At 45.9% G+C, this 24,971-nt stretch overlaps 1 protein-coding gene across 1 annotated transcript; it reads left to right on the top strand.

The window, feature by feature from the left end:
- The first annotated feature begins 18,448 nt into the window (after positions 1 to 18,448).
- TMEM200C (transmembrane protein 200C) lies at positions 18,449 to 24,378 on the top strand. The gene is made up of 2 exons (XM_079784951.1): positions 18,449 to 18,985; positions 21,749 to 24,378. The coding sequence occupies exon 2, from the start codon at positions 21,843 to 21,845 to the stop codon at positions 23,643 to 23,645; it is 1,803 nt and encodes a 600-aa protein (XP_079641077.1). The 5' UTR covers positions 18,449 to 18,985; positions 21,749 to 21,842; the 3' UTR covers positions 23,646 to 24,378.
- The last annotated feature ends 593 nt before the right edge of the window (positions 24,379 to 24,971 follow it).

Raw genomic sequence — 24,971 nt, 5'->3', positions numbered from 1 at the left:
ATCTGGAGGTGGGGCAATAGCCTGTGAGTTAACAAGTCCGTTAGGTAATTGTGATGCACCTCACATTGGGCCAGAATTAGCCCCGCCCACACTGTTATTGCCATGGTAACAGTCATTTCTCAATCCTGGTCTTCAACCCTACTTTCCCATTACCATTATTTTAATCAGTTTGGCATATAATGAAAATAACCTTTTAGGTATTAACTCGTTTAAGAAACATGGCACATCTGTGAGCTCCCAGATTTCTAAGCAGAGAGGCTCCAAGTCAGTGAGGAGAAAGCATTTACACTCGACGCCAGAAGGATAAACTCTCAGACACTCTGTTCTCAGTCAGGAGCTCTAGAGATTGGAAATGAAAGTTGTGACTTTTCACCTTTTCAATTGCTATCTCAGAGCTACCTCTGCCCAATGAAAACTAAATGGAGATATAATATAGGAGCTGTTTCTTGATTGAATTGGTGCTCTTGGTGCTATAATCATTTCACACAATGCGTAAATAATATTTTTGTAACAAACTTAGAGGGAAGAAATATAGAGACTGTCCCCAGGGTTAATTCTCACTCTGATTAATCTTTTTCTCTCCAAAATACTGCCTCAATTTCTTCATGTGTACAATGGAAATAATAAATCAAACCCACTGACAGGATTGTCTTGAAAATAAACTTAATTTTGTACGTTTATTTGTCTGCATTAGACAAATGCTGAGAATTATTATTAGATATTATTGTCCTAATAAACAGACAAGGTGATGTTTACACTTACAAAAAGAGTATAGAGAACCCATTATTCATGCAATATCTCTCCTGTGGCTCAACAGACAGCTTCATTGTCATCTGGCACCTTTTAGGCATACTAGATTTTGTTTTGCTAAAAATTCAGATAGGTATTTAGACCCAGGAGGCCTCTGCAAACCTTTAAAATAAATTCCTAGCAGCCCAACCCCATCTGTACCCACCATTCGAAATTCAGACCAGTTGAATTGCATTGGGGGTTAGACGTGAAAAGAAGAAGGGGGCGCGGTGTTGTCTCCAGGAGGGCCCTGGTACACCTTCTAGGAGCAGTGGTTCCAGCGGTTTCCGCTTAATGTCAGTTAACTAATCATATTAGCCGGATGACACCTAGGAAGTCATAAAGAGCTGCACCCAAGTGAACAAGAGGTGGGATTTAAACTTTCCTGTTTGAGAGATATGGGATAAACCCAGGAAGGCTGTAGATGTGAGAGAGCCCTGAGATCTTCTACATTTAAGTTTTCTCCTAAGACAAGCAAGGAACTCAATGTACTCTGCCCCCGAATCTTACTCAGGCTTAGCTCCAGTGCGATGGATGCAAAGCAAGGGCACAGACACCCAAGTAAGCACGCAATGTTGGTGGACTGAGTGAAGGCACGTTTAAAAGAGAGCGAACGGAGGAGGTGAAGACTTTAGGAAATGTATCCTGAGGCAAATATTCAGCTCTGCATCGACTTTGAAAAACGAAGTCATAAGCGGATAGCTTGTTTTAATTTGCATTGGAGCACAGAAGGAAACTACAGGAAAAAGCATTGATGATGGGAACAAAGCAAATCTTGTAAAAAGAACTCCATAGCAGAGGACCATAAAAGACTTTTTAAAAATATACAGATAAAATGTATGTGGGGATGAATCCATAACTGTCTCAAAAACGTTTACCTTAATAGATGACACTGCTGAGTATTTCTAATCCCCACTTCGAGTTGTGCTTGGTACTTGGATTGTTTGTAGTGTTGTGTGTTTTTGATCTTTTATTCTTTCCTTATGAAGCCAATAATTTTAAAAGAAAAAAAAAACACCTCAGTTAGCCCTGGAAATACTCCAGGTAGCATTTAGATGTTAACTTATTGAGGCCAATTCTTTCAGGTGGTAAATGGTTCTGAGACTCTCCTAGCTGAGCCTCAGGTAAGCAAAGCATTGACCATTGACCAATAAGTGATGCGTTTGTCCTCATTTGCTTCATAACTTGCTTTCAAGTAGTGACAGAGGCACTTCTCAGAACTAACTTCTAGAACAGTGGTTCTCAACCTTTCTAATGCCGCAACCCTTTAATACAGTTCCTCATGTTGTGGTGACACCCAACCATAAAATGTTTGTTGCTACTTCATGACTGTAATTTTGCTACTGTTATGAATCGTAATGTAAATATCTGTGTTTTCAGATGGTCTTAGGCTCTACAGCAGCGATTCTCAACCTGTGGGTTGCGACCCACAGGTTGAGAACCGCTAGCAGGGTCGCAACCCACACAGATATTTACATTACGATTCATAACAGTAGCAAAATTACAGTCATGAAGTAGCAACGAAAATAATTGTATGGTTGGGGGTCACCACAACATGAGGAACTGTATCAAAGGGTCGTGGCATTAGAAAGGTTGAGAACCACTGTTCTAGAAGAATGCTTTTGCTAGAACTTACTTCTTCTCTAGAAATAAGTTCTAGACACAAGATAAGTAAGCTTGGCTTCTTTCTTAGTTTCAGAATCCTAAAAGGACTTTGGCTGTACAATAAAGTTTCATGTGCCTCCATTTCTTTTCTTTCTTTTTTTTCACATTTTAAATAAACTTTTCATTTTTAAATAAATACAAATTCACAGGAAGTTGTAAAGAAATGTATAGAGAAATTCTGTGAGCCCTTCCCCATCTTCTCCCAATGTTAACATCTTGTATCAGTGTATTATGACATCAAAACCAGGGGACTAACATTAGTACAACCACAGAGCTAATTTAAGTTCGCCAGTTATATATGTACTTGTGTGTGTGTGTGTGTGTGTGTGTGTAGCTGTATGCAATTTTTATCACATGTGTAACTTCATGTAACCACTGTCACAATCAAGATACTTAACTCCATCTACCAGAGCTTCCTCTATGCTGCTTTGTAGCCACACCCATCCCCACTCCCACCATCTCTAACCCCTGAAAAGTACCAATCTGATATGTGAAAAGGAAAAAAAAAAATCTGTCAGATTTTTATTGGAATTGCATTGTGCTAAGGGAATAATTGGCATCTTTACAATATTGAGTTTTTACATCCAGAAAAAATGGCATGTTCCTGCATTTATTCAAGAGTTAGAACCTCCTTCAAATTCTTCTACTTTTATGAGCTCTTTGGTTAATGGATACTGTCTAATATTTCTAATTCATTTTTGTGTACTTCCCTCTTGCCCATAATCCATTCACTGGATGGAACACGGAAGGTGTGTGATAGATCTTGCCAGGAACTTTAATTGGGGTTCAGGATGCTGCATTTCTAAAATTATGTCCATTTCATCACTTGTAAATGGGGTTGGCATTTCATACCTTATAGTTACTTCAAGAATTTCTTCATAGGGAATACATACACACACACACACACACACACACACACACACACACACACACACACAGGGGCAAAAGTAGGTTTACAATTGTATGGAAAATAATATAGTAATTAATAAATAATAATACAAGAATAAACTCTGTTTTGCATGCTCACAAGTGTAAATTACTTTTGCCCCATCCTGTGTGTGTATGTATGTATCCTATATAATAAAAGCCTAACATGTTAAGTGTCCAGTCATCCAGTTATCCGTTCAACCAATCAAAGTGTAATATGCTAATGATATGCTAAGGCCACTCAACCACTCGCTATGATGTGCACTGACCACCAGGGGGCAGACACTCCAACCAGTAGGTTAGCTTGCTGCTGGGGTCCAGCAGATTGGGACTGAGCAAGACATGCCGGACACACCCTGGAGTCCTCCTGCGGTCCCTCCCCAGCTGGCCAACCTCCTGCATCCCTCCCTGGGCCTGCTCATGCACCAGTGGGGTCCCTCGGCCTGGCCTGTGCACTCTTGCAATCCGGACCCCTTGGGGGATGCTGGATAGCTGATTTTGGCCCAATCCCACAGGCCAGGCCGAGGGACCCTACTGGTGCATGAATTCATTCACCGGGCCTCACGTGTGTGTGTGTGTGTGTGTGTGTGTATTTTTTTTTTAACTGTAATTACAAAAAATGTATCCATGGCAACTATGGAAATGTTTCACACAAAAGAAAAATATGCAAAGAAAATAAGTGGAAACACATTTCCTATGAAGTGCCACTACTGAAGATCTAAGTGCCATGCGTTTTTGCTATGTTTCTCTGCTCTCCTTGCTTGAGCCTCTGTCAAAGAGAAAACTGGAGTTCTGAGAAGTCAGCACTTCTCAAGGCAAAACTGTGAATGTAGAACTTCCTTTCCATTTTGTATGAATTTAGAAATGCTTTTGGATCACCCAACTAACAATGGCTTAATCATATCAGGAGATTTTTGTCTTTTGTTTTTCTCTGATACAGGCCATTGGCAGGGCAGGATGGGGGCATGGCTCAGGGGTGCACTGAGGACTCAGGCGCCTTTTTGTGCTCCACTCTCCTGAGCAGTTGCATGTGATCCCCAGGCATGTAGGTACCCTCTCATCAGTAACATAAAAGCTTTCTCAGAAACCATCCTTCACAGACCTCTCCTTAACTCCTGTGGCCAGAACTGGGTCCCAGAGCCACTCCATGCTGCAAAGTGGGATGGTAAACACTCGCTTCCCAACTTCCAGAGTATGATAGCAAAGGGAGTTTACAATGCCTTTGAAGAGGCAAACAGCAGTGTCTATTATACACCTCTATGGAGTTCCAAAGTCACTTGTATTTGAACTTTAAATACACATTTTTTTAAAAGTCCTCACCTGCCTTTTTCGCTTACTATATCATGGACAGTTCATATCAAACCTGTCATGTAGGCTCCTCAGCAGAAGTCAGTAAACTGTAACCTGCAGGGGAGGGCCAGCCCACCGCCTACTTCACAAGGAAAGTGTCACTGAAGCACAGCCACTTCCTTGGCTCACCCACTGTCTCCGAGGCTTTGCTCTCAGCAGAGGACCTGAGGGCTCCGACAGAGACCATGGCTGACATGACTTCAAATAGTTACTATCTGGCCTGGACAGAAAAGTCCGCCAGCCCTAACTCCACAGCAGCATTATGGATGGATGCTGATTTTCCACACGGTGATGGATAGCCCCTACATTATCAAAACAAGTCTCTACTTTCCAATGTTGAAGCTGGGCTAGTTTTCACCATTTTAAAGCAAACATTGATGAACATCCATGTACTTAATTTCTTTCCATCCTCACCTGAGGGTATATTTTTATTGCTTTAAAGATTTAAAGAGAGGGAGAGGAAGAGGGAGGAGAGAGAGAGAGAGAAACATTGATAAGCTACCTCCCCATACACACCCAACTGGGGATCAAACCCACAACCTTTTTGGTGTATGGGATGACACTCCAACCAACTGAGCCACCAGCCCAGGACATGCACTTTTTTGGCATGTATTTCTAATAATTTTTATAGGAAGAGAGGGAGTATACTTTAGTACTCAATAGCATGTTCTCTGGAGCTTGACTGCTGTGTTCAAATCCTGGCTTTAGCAATCATTGCTGTGTGACCTTGAGTAAATGATTTCACTTCTATGAACCTCAGTTTTCTCTGCAAAACCTACCTCGGGACTGTAATAAAAGGATTATATGAGGCAATACATGCACAGTGCCTAGAAAAATGCCTGGTACACTGTATATATGAGCTGTTATTGTTGCTGTTGTTGTTTTGGCATTATTATCATTAGTAAGTTAAATCTCTAAAAGTGGAATTGCTCAACCAAAGCGTACACAGATTTTAAAAGATATTACACTACATGCAAATACATTTTCCTAATTTCTGATTAACAGTGACTATTATCTTTTAGAAAAATTTGTTTTCTTTTGACATTTTGATAGGTGAATAATTGTATTGAAATACACATTTTGTTCTTACACTTGCTATTCTTTCATTATTAGTGGAATTAGCCATTTTTTGTCTGGAATTCATTCTGGAGTATAATGAAAAGCAGGGCCCTAACTTATTTATTTTGTTAACTAAATATCTAACCTAGCAAGATTTATTTTAAAAAAATATTTACCTGCTGACAAAAATGATCACCTTTGACATGTTGAAATCTTCTTCATTGATTTGTCCATCTATATATTTTAAAACTATTTGTAATTTTAAATTAGAACTTTAATAATTTACTCTAATTATTATATGAAATTTGTACCAGTAGACTCTTCTTCTTTATCAACTTTTAAACTTTTAATTTTTAAATACTTACAGTTTCACAGAAAGTTGCAAAGATAGTACAGGGAGGTTCCACGTACCTTTCACCCAGTGTTGCCCAATGGTTGCATCTTATACAACTGGAGTACCGTACCAAAATCAGGAACGTGACATTGCTACAATGTGTGCATGCCATTTTACCACGTGTGGATTTCTGTAACCACCATTGTAATCAAGTTGCAAAAATTATTCTATCACCACAAAGGTCTTCCTTGTTCTACCACTTTATAGTTAAACCTAGCTCCCTCCTCCCCACCATGCTGAACATAGACCATCCTCAGAACCCCTACCAATCACTCATCTGTTCTCCAGCTCTATAATTTTGGCATTTAGAGAGTGTTATATTGATGGAATTATACAATATGAACCTTTTGAGATTGGCTTTTTTTTTTTTCACCCAACCTAATGCCTTTGACCGATCCAATATGTTGTGTCTTTGAATAGTTTGTTCCTTTTATTGTTGAGGACAGGCATGTTTTATTGTGCTTTGCACTATGATGGGTAGAAGTGGAAGAGGGCATAGAGGGGATAAAATTAAAATGGTCTTAATTTGCATTTTCCTAATGACTAGTGATGTTGAACCATCTTTTCGTTGGCTTATTTGTCATCCATACATCCTCTTTGGTGAAATGTCTCTTCTTAACTATTGCCCATTTTTTAATTGGAATGTTTTTTAACTGTTGAGTTTTAATAGTTCTTTATGTATGCTAGCTATGAGTCCCTTGTCATATATGTGGTTTACAAGTATTTTCTCACAGCCTGTAGCTTTTATTTTCATCATCTTAACAGAATCATTTTTTTTCACAGAGCAAAAGTTTTCCATTTTGATGATGTCCAATTTATTGATTTTTTTCTTGTGTGGATTGTGCATTTATTTTTAAATATATTTTTATTGATTTCAGAGAGGAAGGGAGAGGGAGAAAAAGGGAAAAACATCAATGATGGGAGAGAATCATTGATCTGCTGCCTCATGCATGCCCCCCACTGGGGATGTGCCCTGACCAGGAATTGAACCATGACCTCCTAGTTCATAAGTTGATCCTCAACCATTGAGCCATGCCAGCTGGGCTAGATTGTGCATTTTTAAGAACTTTTCACCAAGACCAAATCTTTCCCACAGGAATTTTTCTATGTTTTCTTCTCTATATTTTATAATTTTACATTTTACTTTATTAGCAAATATATATTTTGGTTACTTTGTTTAAGGTGTGAAGTTGTGATCCAGGTCTGAGGACAGGACCATCTTTCTAATCTGCAATGTCTGGGAGATGCAAATGAGCCACCTTTTTGAGACTAGCATGCACCTGAGACTCTGCAGCCCCACATTGCTGGGAAGAGGAGTCATGACAAAGAACAGATCTGTATAGTCATTGCTAATTGTAGGGTAAGAGGGTGAGCCACATTCTCAGAAACAAAATAACCTGCAATAGATCCGATGAGACTCCCATTTACCATATCACCAGATTGTGAGATTCTGTAATCCCTGCAAATTCCTCAGGTATTGTATACAAATGATGCAGGCTATTGGCCCATATGATTGACGGCAAAATTCTGAAAACTTTTGGTGCATTTGTTGGAAGGGTATGAGAACAGTGATAGGCAAAAAGCGACATCCCACTCTGAGAATGAGATTGGGGAGAGAAAAACCCCTAGGAAGAGATGGTGGTGGTGGCTCCTAAGAGGAGAAGGCAAGTGGCATCCCTGGGGTCCCTGAGAAGAAGGGAAGGAAAGCCCAGAGAGGCTGTGTAGTGAGGGAGGAACTCTGGCTAAGGAAGAGCTTCCCTCCAGAGACACAAGGCTGCTGACCCTCCTACAGACAATGGGGTGGGGGAGCGGAGGGAGGGAGAGAGAGAAAGGAGCCCCTGAAAAGCCTTCTACAGAATTTTGCAACAACCAGTCCATCATTATCAACTTCATACAGAGATACTATGATGAAAAACTGTTCATCTATTGAATGAACACTTTTGATACAATGCCGATAAAAGTACAGAGGGGTGTTTGAATTTGACGTGAGCTTATTACCTGATTTATGTGGGAAAAAAAATAGTTCATGAAATGTTTCTTCAAAAATAAACTCAAAGTGGGTTGAACCCTTTTCTGACTTAAAACAAAACAGGCCGCGAGGTACTTATCCCTTTGAGGATAGTGAGGGCTTGAATACAAATAAGCAGAAGGGAATTCCCTTGTGACCCTGAACCTTCTGCAAGTTCACTAATGAGGAGGGGAAGGGAGTAAACAGAACCCTAACTAAGGGTGAGACAGAATGAGGAGGAGTCATAGACACCCATACGGATAGATAAATGAAAGCAAAGGATTTGCTTAGATAAAAGAAGTTGCACTGGGGAAAAAATGTGATTCTATTGGGACAAGAGGCACTAATACCTCTGGGGTATTGTCCAGAGAAACAAGGTGGCTAATGAGCTAGAGAAACCTGAAAAGCAGCAAAAGCAGCATTGCTGAAAGAGGCCAGACATAGAGAGCCAGAAAGCAGGCAGGTGTCTGCAGTGTGATCCTGGAGGCCAGTATGTTAAGTGGCAAAATAAAAAATAATGGGGGAAGACAGACATTCTTAGATACCTAACCACCAGATAGCTAAGACCATGTTTTAAAAATCATATTCTTTTTTTAAATGAACAAAATTATTTAGTGAAGCATTTTTAATAAGAAAAAATGGAAACATCTTGAATGCCTACAATAAAGATGTGATTAAGTAAATTATAGAATATTTATTTGGTGGAATATGTGCCTTATTAAAAATTATTTTAAAACTACATTATTAAAGAATACTGATGTTCCATAACTAGGCTCAAACAAACGATTGTGTTCTTTTCCAATTTGTAGGGAGAAACTTAGACAAAGATTCATAGTTTTAAGGTGTTCTTCCATAAGTATTCCTTAAATATTTGATACTATATTTCTATGTAAGAATCTAATGTTAGATGGGTTTGTGATTCAATCCAAACCATACACGAATTTAAGTTCGATATCTCAAAATGTTCCAAGAAGAGCTCTGAGATTTTCAAAGTGCCACCTCCTGAAGAAGTTTAAGAATCACTAATCCAAGTTAGGGCAAAGTTTAGAGCAGTTATAAGACCAAACCCAATAGCTTCTCTATACTTTGGGACATTGTTATTTTACTATGTTTTGTATAAACCAATGTTTCTAATCATATAAGAGAAGTAGAAAGCAAAGTGTTCTAATAAACATTACATGAATGACCTATCCCCAGTTCCTACAGTTTTAAGTGAGAACAGTAGGGCCCAAAAGACAGGAAGGAATCTTTAAATGTCATTTGGACTTTCTTCAAATCACATGATTCAATACCAACTATTCAACATTACGCATCATTTAAATAGGACATTAATATGTATTATGCCCAAGAGGTTATGCAATATGTCCTTGAAGTTTTTATGGCTGCATAAACAAAAAGGGAATCAGCTTATCTAGTGTGACTTTCCATATCCTTTAAACAAATAGGACATTTTCAGTCTTCACCTCACTTGGTGAAGCATCACCCGGGAAAAGAGTACCAAGGCTCTCATCTGACATGGTTTAGAGCCTGTCTTGCTTAGAGAAAGAGACACTAGCTGGCTTTTTGATGTCTCTACATGCCAGTAGAAATGGGCCAGAAAATCAGAGAGTGAGTTCCATTGATGGAGTCCTGGAGTCTCATAACTGCCTCCCATTTGAGAAACATGACTGCTTGCCCCACCAGACCAGCACTCCTCACCTGTGCCCTCAGCTGTAGCAGATGCCTGGAGAAATTCCTCTATAAAATAAAGCTGTAGATAGTCTCTGATTTCTAGCACTTCTAAAGTGAGCCATTAAATATACACCCTGATGTGTAAGCTCTTAAACCGACTGCTACAAATTTCATCTTTCCTAATTCTCCTCCCTTGGGTGTGGATTCTCAGCCTTGATCATAATATATTTATCTCTGTAAATGGGAAAAACATCATTTCCTTGGCAAAGAAAAAAAGAGTGGAGCTGTAACATTGATTGATATCCAATTTCCAGAAAGTATAATTTTTCTATCATTCCATTAATATTAATGTCATCAAAAGCCAGACATTATAAGTGATTGGGGGGAATTTGAAGGAACTGTGACACAGCTTCACTTTGTGAGGTGAATATGTTAAGCTCTTACACGATTTGCTGTAAAACTCCTAGCCCTTCAGATTTTTCTGTAGCCAAACCCTGATCTTTGGAGGTGTTTCAAAGAATAATAAAATCAGGAATATTTTGAAACATTATCCCTTCTTTTTCTGTATATCATTTTCTAATATGCCACACCAATATCTTACCTCTATAAGAAGCTCTGTAATCACTTTACCTGTCAAGAAGTGATGTTTGCATATTTCTCACTGGAAAAAGAAATCTGTAATGCTTTTCTGATGTAATGATATTTCAATCTGCTCCTGTATAAAGAAGCCGGCTGAGGTTGTTGTCAGTAAGATTTTATAGAAATTCAAAATTAAATTTAGTGAGGAAATGCTGTGTGCTTTTTCCCTTTAGGAAAATATTAGATTAATGTTACTTTGAGCCCATTGTAATCATTTAACATATCTTCTGTGGCTCTGAAACAATCAGAAGAGTTTCATGGGTGAAAATATGCTATCAGTGCTGATTTACGTATTAGACATTTCTATGCTTTGTGATGGTAATTTGGGGGAGGCAGTTTTCTCTTCTGCCATGACCATTTATACCCTCAAAGAATATAAATGTATTACAGATGTTACTAGGGGGTCATTTGAAAGGTATGTATAATAAAAATGATTGGGCAGCACCCCCTTCAAATGTGAAACTTAATTCCTCCTTGTGGTCCTTTGGCTCCTAACAACCTTGAGGCCCAGACATTAAGATTACGTAGTTATATAGCCAATAACTCAGCACTGGGGATTCCAGAACATTGTGAGGTTGTGTGAGCCCCCACCACCTGAATTCCTAAAGAGTGGAGCAAATTGTGGGACTGACATGATGGTCACAAGTGCATGAGACTGAGGAAACCCAAGCCTCCTTCAGAGCACAATTGCTCTGTAAGGGTCCAAACTCAGAAGATAAGGAGGTGAGGGAGTGGAGATCAGGAAGCCGCTGCCACCTAGCTGGGACTCATTCAGAACTACAAAACCATTCAAGGAAATCCCTTATCTCTTGGATCTGACCCAAACTTCACAGGTAGCTTTTGCCTTCCCTTGCATCTCCAATACCCAGCCCAGGGCACATAATGAGCGCTATATAAATATTCACCATCATCACCGCAACCACTAACATCTGAATAATGCTGTACAGGCCGAAATGCTTATACCCCAAGCAACACCTAGAGCAGGGGCTTCAAAAGTTATACAACAGGCTTAGGAACAGTGACAAGGGATGGGGAACATTGCAAGTACTCAGTCTTTATTTCTACATGTCCATTTCGGTGTGCTTTTTGGGTAGTGGTGGTGATGGGGTACCCACAACTATCCCATCAGCAGCCACTGATGATGATCTCATTTCCTCCTCACAACTACCTTGACAGAGAGGAATTACAAATCATCCTTTATAAACAGTACAACTGCATGCAGGCACATAACTTGCTCAGTATTACATGTCCAGAAGGGACCAAGTTACTTGAGTATAAATGATCTGAATCCAAAGAGTAACCCAGGAGTACAGTAAGTTTGATCTTTTAGAACACTGCTCTCAGACCTCAAATCCACCAAACCCAATTCCTGGACAGATGCATCAACCTGCAAAATGAACCACGTTTTTACCTTCCTCTTCTATTTGAACTTAAAACCCATGCTGCTGCCCTATGTAAAAAACAAGACACATTTGGCCGCAGATGTTATATACCTCTATGTTCACTATGTGAAACAAACAGTTACAAGCAGATTTCTCTCTCTTGTGCATGCACGTACAAACGATGGGCATCGGGTAAATTCTGTTCCCTCATCCCCAAAATGAGAGGACTGAATTGGAGCGTGGTTCTCAAAATTTAACATGCTCACAGATCATCTGGGCATCTTGTTAAAATGCAGACTCTGGTCCAACAGGTTTGGGGTGGAGCCCAAGATTCAGCGTTACTAACAGGCTCCCAGGTGCTGGTGGTGCCGCTGGTCCTCAGACCACACGCTGAAGGCCCTTCCCACTCGCAGCATCTTAACACCTCCGTGACTGGCATTCTTGGCTCACTACTCCCCGGGCCTCTTACACCCATCAGAGAGATTATGTCCACATCATTTTGGCTCACACGCCCAATTCTATGCCTGCACTCCACTTTCCAAATCTATTCCTGGTCAAGGCTGGGATCCATATCCACGAAGTATTCCATAACAGCTGACCTTAAACAACACGGATTTAAATTGTGCTGATCCACTTATACTCAGATTTTTTTTTCAATTGACCTTTGCAGTTCAAAGCTGGGTTGTTCAAGGTTGAACCAACTGGCCATTGGGAATCTGTGTATGTGGAGAGATGACTTAAATCATAGGAGAATTTCGACTCTGGTGGTGGTCAGCACCTCTCATCCCTTATTTGTTCAAGGGTCAACTGTAGTTTTTCTCCCCACTGGCCATTTTATTCTGAAGTCCTCTAGCACCTAGAGATTTATCCTTCTGCCTTGTATTGGCCACTAATCTAGTTAGACTTCGTTAAATCTAATTATAGGCTAATAAGCCCATGTCCCTTCATTCTTTTCTGTCCCCAGGAATACTTTCAAATGGTCAGCTCCTTTTCAGCTTTTAATTCTCAGTGCACATGTCACGCCTTGGTGACACCGTCCTTGAATACCCAATCTCAATTACCCCTTTTTGCTGCCCCCTCTGACCAGTGAAAGCACCCTCTTTTAATTTCTTCATATCACTTACCAAGTTTTGACGTTTTCTTGCTTATTATCTGCCCCCTCAAGAGAGAGGGACGTTGTTTACACTGTACACCACTCTATCTCCAGTGCCTAGAATGGTAACTATAACATAGTAGATGCTCAATAAATATTGGTTGAGTGAATAAATGCAAGAATCAAAGAGATGGGCATACAAGCAGTGCTTAAGAAAATGCTTATTAGATGAATCAGAGACCTGCCACCCAAGCACTCATTGTGGAATCTTTTGTTTCTATATTTTTGAAAACTAGTTCCTTGTCTGTGTGTTTCTTCTTTCCTGCTGGGTACTCACAGCGGCTCACAGCGCAATTAATTCTGAAAGGAGATCAGACATGTGAGTCTCTATTAGTTCTCAGTAGGACAAGTCATCTGTCTGCGGTGCCTGTAGACCGTAAGGAATAATAGGAGTGACCTAAGTGTGGGCATTTAGGATATGTTCTGGAAACACGGAGCAAATTTAGCTGTGTGTCTCTTCTTGGCTCTTCCATGGATGGAGCCCTCTCTGCAAAGCCCTGGCCAAGCTCAGCCAGATCTGCTTTCAGACCTGCCCGGGGACCCTAGTGTCTCCTCTCAGACCTCAATTATGTATGAGGCACACAATCCAGCTTTGATGGTGTGCATGGAAAATGGTGGAAAAATGAGGGCTATAAGGGAAAACTGGATGTACACAAACAAACCTGCTTATTAGAGAAAACAACCGCTGGTAGGTCTCTAATTGACAGCCCGGTGATTTGGAATATTAAGAAGGAGTGAGGCTGAAGGCAGAGGTGAAGGCTGTCATTGCTACACGCCACTTATCTGGAGCACAGGTAGAAGCCCCTCTCTGAGGAAGGCTCTTCAGACGTTTCGTCATTTCCTCTCCCCTGAGGTAGAAGCATTTGGCCTTGAACTCTTTGACACCTTTGAGAACTATAAGGAAAAGGCTTGATCATGACCATGACACTAGCGTGAGTTTACCGCTAATTTCCAAACTGAGGTTCTTGAAAAAGATGCTGAGTTCTACCTCTTCGAGGTTCATTTGTGGGGCCCCAGGGAGTGGAGCACAGCAAGCACCCACCCTCTGGCACGGCAGTGTTCCATGGGGAAGGGCTGGAAACACCAACCCTGTAACCTCTGACTATGAGAAACCCGCAGGCCAGCATGGCTCAGCTGTGGAAGTACCATGGTTGGACTCCTAAGTTCTATTGCTCCATCCAGACTCTGTTCAATGTTTTCTTTTCCTGCCCATTCTGTTCCAAAAGAAATGTAATGGGGCCTCAATTCACTAGTGCATTTCCTATTTTCTGTCTTATCAGGTTATTTTATCCTTTACATGGGCCGTGAAGGATTGTGAGACTACCAAGGTACAGTATTTTGTGGTGGGGATGCAGATAAAAGACAGGATGCCCAGGGAAATCTGAATTTCTGGTAGAGAACAATCATTTTTCAGTGTATGTCCCAATATTTTATTTGCTGTATCTAGTGCTTAGTTTTTGTTTTCTTTTGGCATGCTTTTGTTTGTCATATTGCTTTTTTTTTTTATTGGTAGGGGTACAAAGAAGGAACAAGGAAAGAGGAGAAGTGAGATATTTTGTGTCCTGTTTTCAACCTTGGGGTAATGGTTCCCTCCTTCTGTTGTAAAGATGCCATAAAAAGGCTTGAGAGTCTAATGCTGGAGGTCTTGATCCGGCATCTAGAAGGGTTCAGGATCCTGGAGAAGGTGCTGTGCATAAATTAATCAAGAGTCCAGTGACGAAACATAATTTTGGAAGGCATTATGGGGAGTCAGAGAAGACTTAGCTAAAGGAACTAAGTTCTCCTTGTCTCAGGACCCCTTGCTTTTTATTAACACAATTTGTCCTAAGGCAAGGTGGAGATATACACATCAAAGGGTAGGTTTTCCTATACACAATCCATTGTCAGATTAGAAGAATTTGCCTACGGCTGTTCAGTTGTTTGGCCAGTAATCTAACATGTAGGTTAATATGCCCTTAGCTGTCTGGCAGCAAGCAATCATTTTATGCATCCCTTTTCAGTTTGGGGAAATGCCCTCAGCCATCTCCAAATGATTCAGCCCTGCTGACATGCTGGAATTGGCTTCCAGCAAGAGTCCTTGCTATGAAATCCTCAAACTTCCAGTCTGAAGAAGGTCCTCTTGATTTTTATTTATTTTTTTTTGGGGGGGGGGTGTTTGTTTGTTTTTTGCAAACTTTTAATTTGACTGGAGAGTGATATGACTTTGAAATATGGGTTCTCCAGCAAACTGAAATGAAAGGGCTTTGGCCTAATTGCAAAATGTGTGAAGTAGCATGTGGCATGTGGACAGGCACAGTTCAATCCGAGCAGCTGACCCTGTAACCTCATTTCAGAGAGGACAAGTGCAGCTATGGTCCCACATAGATCCTGGAGAGTGTGAACAGAATGGGAGAGTGAGGGTAACAAGCTGGGAAACGATGTTAGGACTAAGGATGACAGCTACCTTTAATGAGCTACATCACATGAACTAAACTCTGTTATTCCTCACAGCAATGCTATGAGGTAGGTATTAGTGTCATTATTCCATTACAGATGGGGACACTAAGGCAGGTGAGCTTAAGTCATTTATTTACTTAAATTAAGTGAAGGGTACAAACTGGTTCCAGAACCCACTACGTTGAACTACTTCTGTTTCTGCAGCCCGGACCTTCTGAGAGCAGGGCACGTGGAGAGGGAGGAGTTGCAGGGCACGTGGAGAGGGAGGAGTTGTTGATCCCTTCCCCACTGCACGATCTTGGAGACCAAGAGGGGCCTGAGTGGGCCCGAGCAGCCACCGTCTCCTCCTGCGCAGCCCTGGGGCACACAGGCAGGAGAGCCAGTCAGGGTGATGAAATGATCAGGGCAAGTACATGGGTTGTGAATAAATTATGAAACTGATAAATTACATAAGGAAGAGCAAATGAAAGGTTTCAGGTCAGAGTTTAATCCAACTAAACTGGCTAATCTTTTGCCTCTTCCCCCCTCCTCCCCCACCCCCCTCCCCAAGGCCTTCATTATTCTCCTGCGACGACATGTTCGGAATGCTGTGCTGAGCTCCGAGTTCCTGAGACACTAGTGAATTATCATGACTAGGTAGCCTTAGCCCTTGGATCCTCAGCAGGATGAAAATGGGTGTCCCATAATCTCAGAAACCATCTAAACAGAACAGCCAGTGCAACTAGAAGGAAAATAACTCCAGGAAGGCCAAAAGCATCATTGTTCCTTTGAAAAGAACTGTGTATAACTTGGAACCCCCTGGGAATGTATGTTGATACTATGTTATTACAGAGGGCATAAAGGACTCCATCGGAAACACACGTGATCTGTCTGATTTTCTCTGATACCCTGAGCTGAAGACAAAGAAAATTACTGAAGGCACTAACACTTGGGTTAAATAGAACAGTTCAAAGTTCCAAAGAGCTCAGTTTGGAAGGAAGCCTTTGATTAATAAAGCATAAATCTTATTGTAGTCATCAACATAAGAGAAAAAATAGCTCTGTCCCAAAGCTTGTTTGTCTAGAAAAGAATTCTTCTCTTCTCCAAATCCCTCCAATGAGTTTCAGATGTGCAAATAATGGCTATCATTTATGCAGAAATGTTAAACCATCAGTGGCTTAACCTACCTAAAATCCTAATGAAGTTCTGCAGTATTATTCCAGTTTATACAGCTCAGCAAACGGAGGCCCACAAAGGACAGAAGTTGCCACCCACAGCCCCTGACAGCCAGCTGTGTGATGAGATGAACTCTCAGATCCCATCTTTGTACAAAACACCAGACTCTTATTGGGATTCAAGAAGTCTGGAAGCAGCTCTGGGCAAAAAAACGAACAAACAAACAAACAAAAAACACACAACACAAACAAATAAAAAACTTGAAGAATGACAATTAGACCCAGTTGTTTCTCCTTTGCAGTGATTTTTCTAAAAGGAAGCAGTCCAATGTGGGATTTAAAACTCCCTTCACTGCCCCTTGCTTTCTGGCCTGCATGCGAGTAGGAATAGACAGGTGGACGGAGGTGGGTCCTGAACCCCGTGATCCCCATCCAGATTCATGACTGCCTTGGGAAAGGTGGCAGAGATCACTTTCAAACAGGCAGGTACAGGGGTTCCTTTGGGGAAACCTTTCTCCTCCATCCCTCCTGTCTCCCCAACCCCTCTAGCACCACCTTCTGTATCATTGTCGGCTTTTATCTCTTTCAACCTGTAAATGTGCTTTTACTGTTCGTTTTGAAAAGTGTACGCTTTAGCCTTAAACACAGGTGAAATCTGTGTACTTGGAGGAAGTACCTTGTAACTGGAACTGTGGGCATAAAGGCCTCCTCCTGTGGGGGTTCTGTGGCCCCTTAAACAGCGAAACTCAGAACATACAACAGACAGCCCCACGCACACATACACCAGAATATTTATGTCTGGAACCCCAAGTTCAGAGAGCACTTGCTTCATCGGCCCTGCTGTCGCTTTCTTCCTGAATCCTGGCTGCCTCGTTTCAGTAGATGATTGAAATCTTTCTTACTTTCTCAATAACTACATGGGGAAATTCCACTTCGAAATTCTCTTTTCCGTCATTTTTTACTTTATAGTTGAGAGGCCAGGAGCCGGGAAAGCACCTCTCTCCTCCTCTCTCCAAACGACGTAGGGAGTGTGGATACCCTCCCCACCCCCACACCCCCTCTTTGATTCTCACCCTGATCCTTGCAGAATTAAGGTTTTCCTTTTAATGCTTGCTGACAGGAGCGGGTGGGGGAAGAGCCCGGAACAGATTCTAATCTCCGAGGCGCCCCAGCTGCTGGCTCCCGGGAGAAGCCGAGGTCGGGGGAGGGCGGTCACAAAGCCCGGCTTCCCTGAAGCGCGAGGACCGGAGACGGGCAGCCCCGAGTCCCGGGCTGCGCCCCGCTCGGCGGGGCCGGCGCCACTCCGGACCCGAGTTTTTGCCGGGGGACAACTTACTGCGTTCGCTGAGTGTCCACACCGCAAACTCCCAAGTGGGAGGGGGGAACAGCACAGGTCCGTCCGTCTCCTAGAGTAGACGCCACAAAAGAGAGAAGACGGGGGGAGGAGACGGGGAGCCACCCCCTCTGTCACCTAGCGCGTCCCTCGGATGCTGCTGGGAAGACCCTCCGCAGTGGCGGCCCTTCCTTCGGGCCCCCCGGCCCGCTGCTCAGACAGGTAGTTGGGAGAAAAGGAACAAAGCTCCGGGCGGAGACGGGCGGCGGTCCCCCGGCGCCACGGGGGCGGGGAAGGCGAGGCCAAGGCGCCCCGCGCCCGGTCCCCCGGACGCGCGTCCTCCGCCCCCCGGCGCGGGTGCCCAGCGCTGGACCCCTCCTCCGCGTGCCCTCGCGCCTCCAGGTCCTCGGGGAAGCGGTTTTCCGAAGGGACGCGCGGCGGGCCGGAGAGGAAGCGTGTGTGCGGGGGTGCGGAGGGAGGCCGGGGAAGTGGGGGGGCGCCCGGGAGGAGGCGGAGGGCGGGGCGGGGGGCGGGGGCGCCCCTGGCGAGCGGAGTTGGGCCGGTACCGACTGCCATCCTGCAGCAATTTCCCTGTGTCATGGCTCCGGTCTCTTAGCAACAGCTACCAGTCCGGCCGCCCCGAGCCGCGCACCGCCTCGGGCTCCACTCCACCCGGCGGAGCCCGGCGCGCCGCAGCCACACAAAGAGGCGCCGGGCGGCGGGGCGCGCGGCGGAGGGCGGCGGCGCGGCGGCGGGGAAGGCGGCTCGCCGGCGGGATGCGGCGGGAGGAGGACCTGACACTTCTTGGAAACTCTTGGAAATGGCTCCCGCCGGGGCACGCGACGGGGCTGCGAGCCCGGGGCGGGCGCTGGCCCCCGCGGGGCTGCTGAGCCGCGCTCGGAGGCAGGGCCCGCGGCGCTGTCCCCGCGCTCGGCGGCCGGCTCGGACGGAAAAAGTTTCTCCATGCTTCCTTTGTGTCGCCCGAGCGCTCGATCGCCGGCGCTGAGCCGCCCCGGGCTTCCTGGGTAAGTGAGCGATATTGTTTGCTTCTGGTGCTGCCATTTTGAGCCATCCTGTCTGCCCTCGGCCCCCGAGCTGCCCCTCCCCACCACTCACGCCGCGAGCCGGGCCCCCGGACGGGAGAGCCGTCTTCCCGGGCGGGCCGTGCGGGATGCGCTGCCCAGAAAAAGCCAGTGAAGGTCGCCCTCACTTCTCTCCCGCCTGTCCTCTCTCCAGAGGCGGACTCCCAGCTGCTGCTCTCCGTGACTCCAACTGAAATGAGCCGACGGAAGAGCGGGGCCAGGGGCGCGCTGCCCTGCCCATGAGGGGGCGGGGGTCCAGGACCGGGGGTGAGTCCGGGCCAGGGCCGGGCGCTCCCAGCCTGTGGGCTCTGAGCCTCTCACGCAGAGTGGGGCTCAATCCATCATGAGCCCAGAACTTGAATGTGTCTCCTGGAAGCAGTTGTATTTTTAGACTCCCCCCCATCCTCCATTCCTTAACCATAGAAAGACCAGCACCGGGCAGGAAATTTCACGGGTAGCCAACCTCGATTGCTAAGTTAGTTTTCCCTCGTTCTGTATGGGTGGGAAAAAAAGCCTCAGAGGTGGTCTTCCCTCACATCCGACCACCATGCTTAGTATTTCATGTCAGATGGTGATACGTTAGATAGACGCTCAGCTTTCAACAGAGCTGAGGAAAAATAAACCAGGGAGTTAATTACTAGCTATGAAACTAATCTTAAAGGTCTTCTGTCAAGGATGACTGAAACCCATCCCAGTCTTCCTTACATTCTACCCAGAGCCAACCCCGAGGACAAATACATTGTGGGGGCTTTCCTCCCCAAGGCACCCAGCAGCCTGGTGCACCTTATCAATGCCCAACAAAATGTTAGCCCTTCTCTCATCTGGGAGAGTCACCTGCCAACCCAGTCCGGTTTTGTTTCTAAAATGTCTGGCTCCTAAATCCTTAAAATAAGCACAGATCTCCAGATAAGATGCTAGAGTCTAGGGATCACTTAAAACAGCAGTCTCTGTGTTACAACCACATAACAAACGTGCTTATTTGGGGGGGGGGGGGTCAGATGGACAATAAGCTACTCTGGGATTTTGTGTGCGTGTGTGTGTGTGTGTGTGTGTGTGTGTGTTTTAACAATCTGTACTTGTGCAGTTTCTTAAAACAAAAATTATAATAGATGTATTCTCTCTACTGACGCCTCTCTAACCTACCTAGTATTTCTCCTTACTGAAAACCAACTAAATTCTAAGGAGATATTGACTTGCAAACGTTGTAAAGAGCTGGTTACCATTTGCTTTTCCTCTGGTGGAGAAAAGATCCTGCCTAGATTGATATAATGGAGGGAATGGAGGGCCAAAGCTCTTCACCCAGGCACCAATTAAAAGCGAAATCCTACCTAAGTCGTCCCACATTTTCAAAGGGTAATTTATTCTGACACATGAATTATTTTATAAAGGATAAAATGCCAAAAGGCTTGTGAGTGATCCCTAAGCCTTTCATTTTTGGAAGCTAACAGATAGCCACAAAGACACATCTGCATTTACAGAACCCCAGCTTTATTATAAACAACTAAACTTCCTATAGGATAGTTCACTCCCTGATGGTTGTCACCCTCCCTTCTTTAAAAAAAAAAAAAAAATGACCTCATGAGAAAAAGATGAAGAAAATTTGTTCTCACTTGGAGAAATGTCATTTTACAAATCATCATGATTATACTGTGCCCAGTTAATTGCCTACTCATTTGAATTTTGGGATTCTGAAAAGTGTTGACACGTTAATAAGGGGCCAGAAAGCGATTAGGGCAGACTTTTTGTAAGGGGGTGATTTTCCCACAGGAAAAAGAGATCTTTCTTTTGGAGAGTCTGGGGACCTCTCAGATCTCCTGAAGAGATCCAGCATCTGATACCTGCCTGGGAGCTCCTCCGAGGGAGGAGAGGAGGCCGGGGGAAGAGCTGCGTTACATAACCAGTTACCTAAAACTGGATATTCCCCTCCAAGAAGCTGTCCAGATGTTGCAGAAAAGAGATGATGAAAAGGCTCGGAAAGGGATCTGCTCGCCTTTAGCTGTGGGAACAGTCCTAGGTGGAAGACGTCTTTGTGCAGATATTTGTCAGAGTATTGGCCCCTCTCTCTGGTGTTCTGCCAGCAATGGGCTCTCTATTAATCACCTGAGGTGAATAAGCTGCCAGCATATGTATGACCTTTCATTTTCACCCAGTGAAATGAGTTCCCTTTGTATAACATAGTAACTTGGGGGACTGTTTTAGCGACTGTTGACTGAACCTTGACAGATTACTGGCTTAGGTGGAGAGTTGAAATTCCTGTGGCAAATCCCTTGGGAATCTTCTGATTCCAGTGGGACGGAGGGAATGCCTTTTGCCTGGAAAGTCCTCAACTGCTACTTTGAGTCCCCACATTTGGTGTCTCCTAATGGTCAGAGCTCTGTGGGCTGCCAGCCAGGAGAGTTTGAAATGAAGAAGCTGGAATGTTAGCCATAGAGTGTGTGTGAATGGAGGCATAGGGGGGGGGTGCGGGGGGGGGGGAGAAGGCTTCTCACAAGTGTTTGATCGCCTTCTATCAATTTTTGCAACAATGCTGCGTGTCCCTAGTCCATCTACCCCACCCCTGGTCTCTCTAGGCCGCACTCCCCTTGGTGTGCCTGGGGAGGAGGCACACCTGTGGAGGGCTGGGGGCTGGGGGAGCGGGACAGTTGCCGCGCGGGGCATGTTGCTGCAGCCAAGCCGATAGCCTGACTGTTTTCCTCTGCTTTGCAGCAGGAGGAGGCGGCGGAGCAGCTAGTGGGCAGCTGGCGCCCCTCCTGCACCAGCCTCCGCCCCAGGGGCTAGCCCCGCACGCCCCCAGCGCGCCATGATCGCCACCGGCGGCCTGCTGAGGATTTCCGCCAGGAAGCAGGACCCCCTCCGCCCTCCCAGCCAGGTGCCCAAGCGCAAGCGGAAAGTGCAGAAGAGGCGCAAGAACGACGTGGTGGTGGTGAAGGGCAAGCTGAAGCTGTGCTCCATCTCGGGGCTCATCGCCCTCTGCGGGATCCTGGTGCTGCTGGTGGGCATCGCCATGGCCGTGGTGGGTTACTGGCCCAAGGCCAACGGGGCCAGTCGCGAGGGGGGCAAACAGCTGCCGCCCGCCAGCAGCGGCCACCGCGTCCCCACCACGGCCAACAGCAGCAGCGGCGGCGGCAGGAGCCGGTCCCAGGGCGCCCTGGGGCCGGTGGGGGGCGTCAATGCCAGTTCCGCTGGCGCGCCCGGGAGCACGCCTCCCGTGCGCGCCGCCGCCCCTTCTCCGCCCTCCTCCACGTCGGTGGGGTTCTTTTTCCGCATCTTCTCCGGCTACCTGAACTCGGACAAGCTCAAGGTCTTCGGGCCCCTCATCATGGGCATCGGCATCTTCCTCTTCATCTGCGCCAACGCGGTGCTGCACGAGAACCGCGACAAGAAGACCAAAATCATCAACCTGCGGGACCTCTACTCCACGGTCATCGACGTGCACAGCCTGCGCGCCAAAGACCTGGCCGCCGCCGCCTCGGCGCCCCCCGGGGCCGCCCCCCTCAATGGTTTCCTCAGCTACGTGCAGGCGCGGGGCCTGGAGCTGAAGCCCGGGAGCTGCGGCGGCGCCGGGGACGCCTTCGGGGCGGCGGCGATGCTGGCCAGGGGCTCGTGGCCGCACCCCGCAGCGCTCAGCGGGGGCCGCCGGGCCGGGGACCCCGCGTCCCCGCCGGACCCGGCCTCGTCCTCCCGCTGCCCGCGGGAGCCCCCGAGCCTGGCGGAGGCCGTGTACAGCATCTACCGCGAGCGCTCGGGTGTGGCCGGCCGTCGCCGGGCCGCCGCCGCCGCCGTGGCCGCCAGCAGCAGCAGCACCCCCGGCCCCTGCAGCCCACGCAGGAGCTGGGGGCGCCAGAGCACGGCCAGCTCCCTCCTGGACTCCTCGCTGAGCGCCTTCGCGCTGCTGCCCTTGCAAGGGGACCGCGACGGGGACGGGGACTCCGAGGGCGCGAGCTGCAGCTGGCAGCGAGCCCCTGGGGAGCGCGGCTCCGGGGAGATCCCGCGGGGTGAACTTGACCTGAGCTTGACCGACCTCCGCGGCGACCCGGGTGGCGCGCGCTGGGCGCCCAGGCAGCGGCAGGAGCCCGGGGCGCAGGGCGGTCAGCTGCCCAGGACCGGCAGGCCCGCGGCCCCGCGGCGCTGCAGCACGAGCGGGCTCCCGGACCGCGGGGCGCCTCTGTCCCCGGAGCCCCCGCCCTCCCCGCACGGCGTGGACCTGGACTCCCACCTTCTGGCCGAAGCTGCCGCCCCTTCGCCCCCCTTGGAACTGGAGGACTCGCCCCCCGCCATTCTGGGCTCACCCAGCTCCCAGTCCGAGGACCTCTCCTGCAGCCATCAAGGCTACACCCCGCTGCGGGAGGCCGGCACCTCCTTGGAGTCCGTTGTGGACGCAGGAGCCAGCAAAAGTCCAGACTGTGAGGCCACCGCCGCCCCGGGCGCGGAGGAGCAGAGCCCTCCGGAGACCGTCCCGGGTGACGCCAGCCAAGGGCCGCCCAGGGCCCAGCCACCCCTGGCAGTGCAGAGGCAGCTTACCAACAAGGAGAAACTCTTCATGGTTTCCGGGTCTCACGCCGCGGGGGTAGAGGTCGGAGAACTGGAAAGTACTGGCGATTAGGGAAAGAGGGGGCCGGGGAAGGAGTGAGAAGATAGGCTCACCCCCTTTCCTTGTGGACCTATCGGAGGAAACCTCCCAAAGAGCTGCAGAATGTTATCCTTGAATGGTGTTCACAAGATTCCGTAGATAACTCCAAGCAATTTCTTTTTTTAAAAAAGCAAACTAGTCTTCTATGGCCGATGGTGATTGTATGTTCCATGAAAACCAAATGTATTAAAAGGTCAGCAATCTAGTTCATTAGATAAAATGCTCTTAATTTTCTTAGGATCAAAATAATATATTTTTTACAGTAACTGTGCACTTTAACTTCTTTTTTGAATCCCTGATTCCCCTAACCCTGTATTCTGCTGCTGGCTTTGTCCATAGCTGCTTGTGAATGACAAGTTTTTTTTCTCCTGCGCTTTTGCGGATCATAGGAGGGTTTGATTCAGTTCTCTGGGAACGGACATGACTAGATGAAGTCAAAGCCAAAAGCATGAGTATGTCAGGAAAGAGCACTTTCCTTACCCCACCCCACTCTGCTCACCCAACTGCCCAAAGGCCTCTCTATTTTTTAAAAGGATATTTACATTTTGCTACTAGGGTTGCTAATGGAGAGGGAGGGGGCCAGCATCTAGTTGGACTGTTACATTCCTAAATTCACTATATCAACTAGTACACGATACTTTATTGAGTACCATCACACCTGTATTGAAAATAGCATTACTATTAAAAAATCTTTTTTAATAAAAAAGTTTCCAAACAATTAAATACAATATCGCCTCATTTTGCCTTGGAACTAATGCTTCTAACACAAACATTTAACAGTTTGACTAATCTAAAATATTTTGGTAAGATACAGCTACTATGATTGTAGTTATTGTCCTCAAAGTGCTCAGCACCATCATCGCTCAAATAATTTCAATAGAGATAGTATTAACCATTTAGGAGTTTCTCTTTCAAATAGAATTAAGCATTAAATAAATAGTAATTATTAATAATGCTTCTAGTTTACCTCAAAGTATTAATTTACAGAGCACCAGGCTTAATATCCTGTTTCATCCTCTTGGAGTTGACTATTTTTAAGTTCATAATCTTCTTGTTGTTGTTAATCCTCACCTGAGGATATTTTTCCAATGATTTTTAGAGAGAATGGAAGTGAAGGAAGGAAGGGGTGAGGACAAAGAGAGAGAGAGAGAGAGAGAGAGAGAGAGAGAGAGAGAGAGACCAATGTGAGAGATACATCAATTGGTTGCCTCCCATACACACCCTGACCAAGGCAGGGATCCAACCAAAACCCAGGTATGTGCCCTTGACTGGGAATTGAACCTGAGACCCATCTGTTCA

The sequence above is a fragment of the Cnephaeus nilssonii genome (assembly GCF_951640355.1).
Source record: "Cnephaeus nilssonii genome assembly, chromosome: 11".
NCBI lineage: Eukaryota > Metazoa > Chordata > Mammalia > Chiroptera > Vespertilionidae > Cnephaeus > Cnephaeus nilssonii.
Note: the sequence above shows the minus strand (reverse complement) of the source record. Positions and strands in the feature narration are given on the sequence as shown.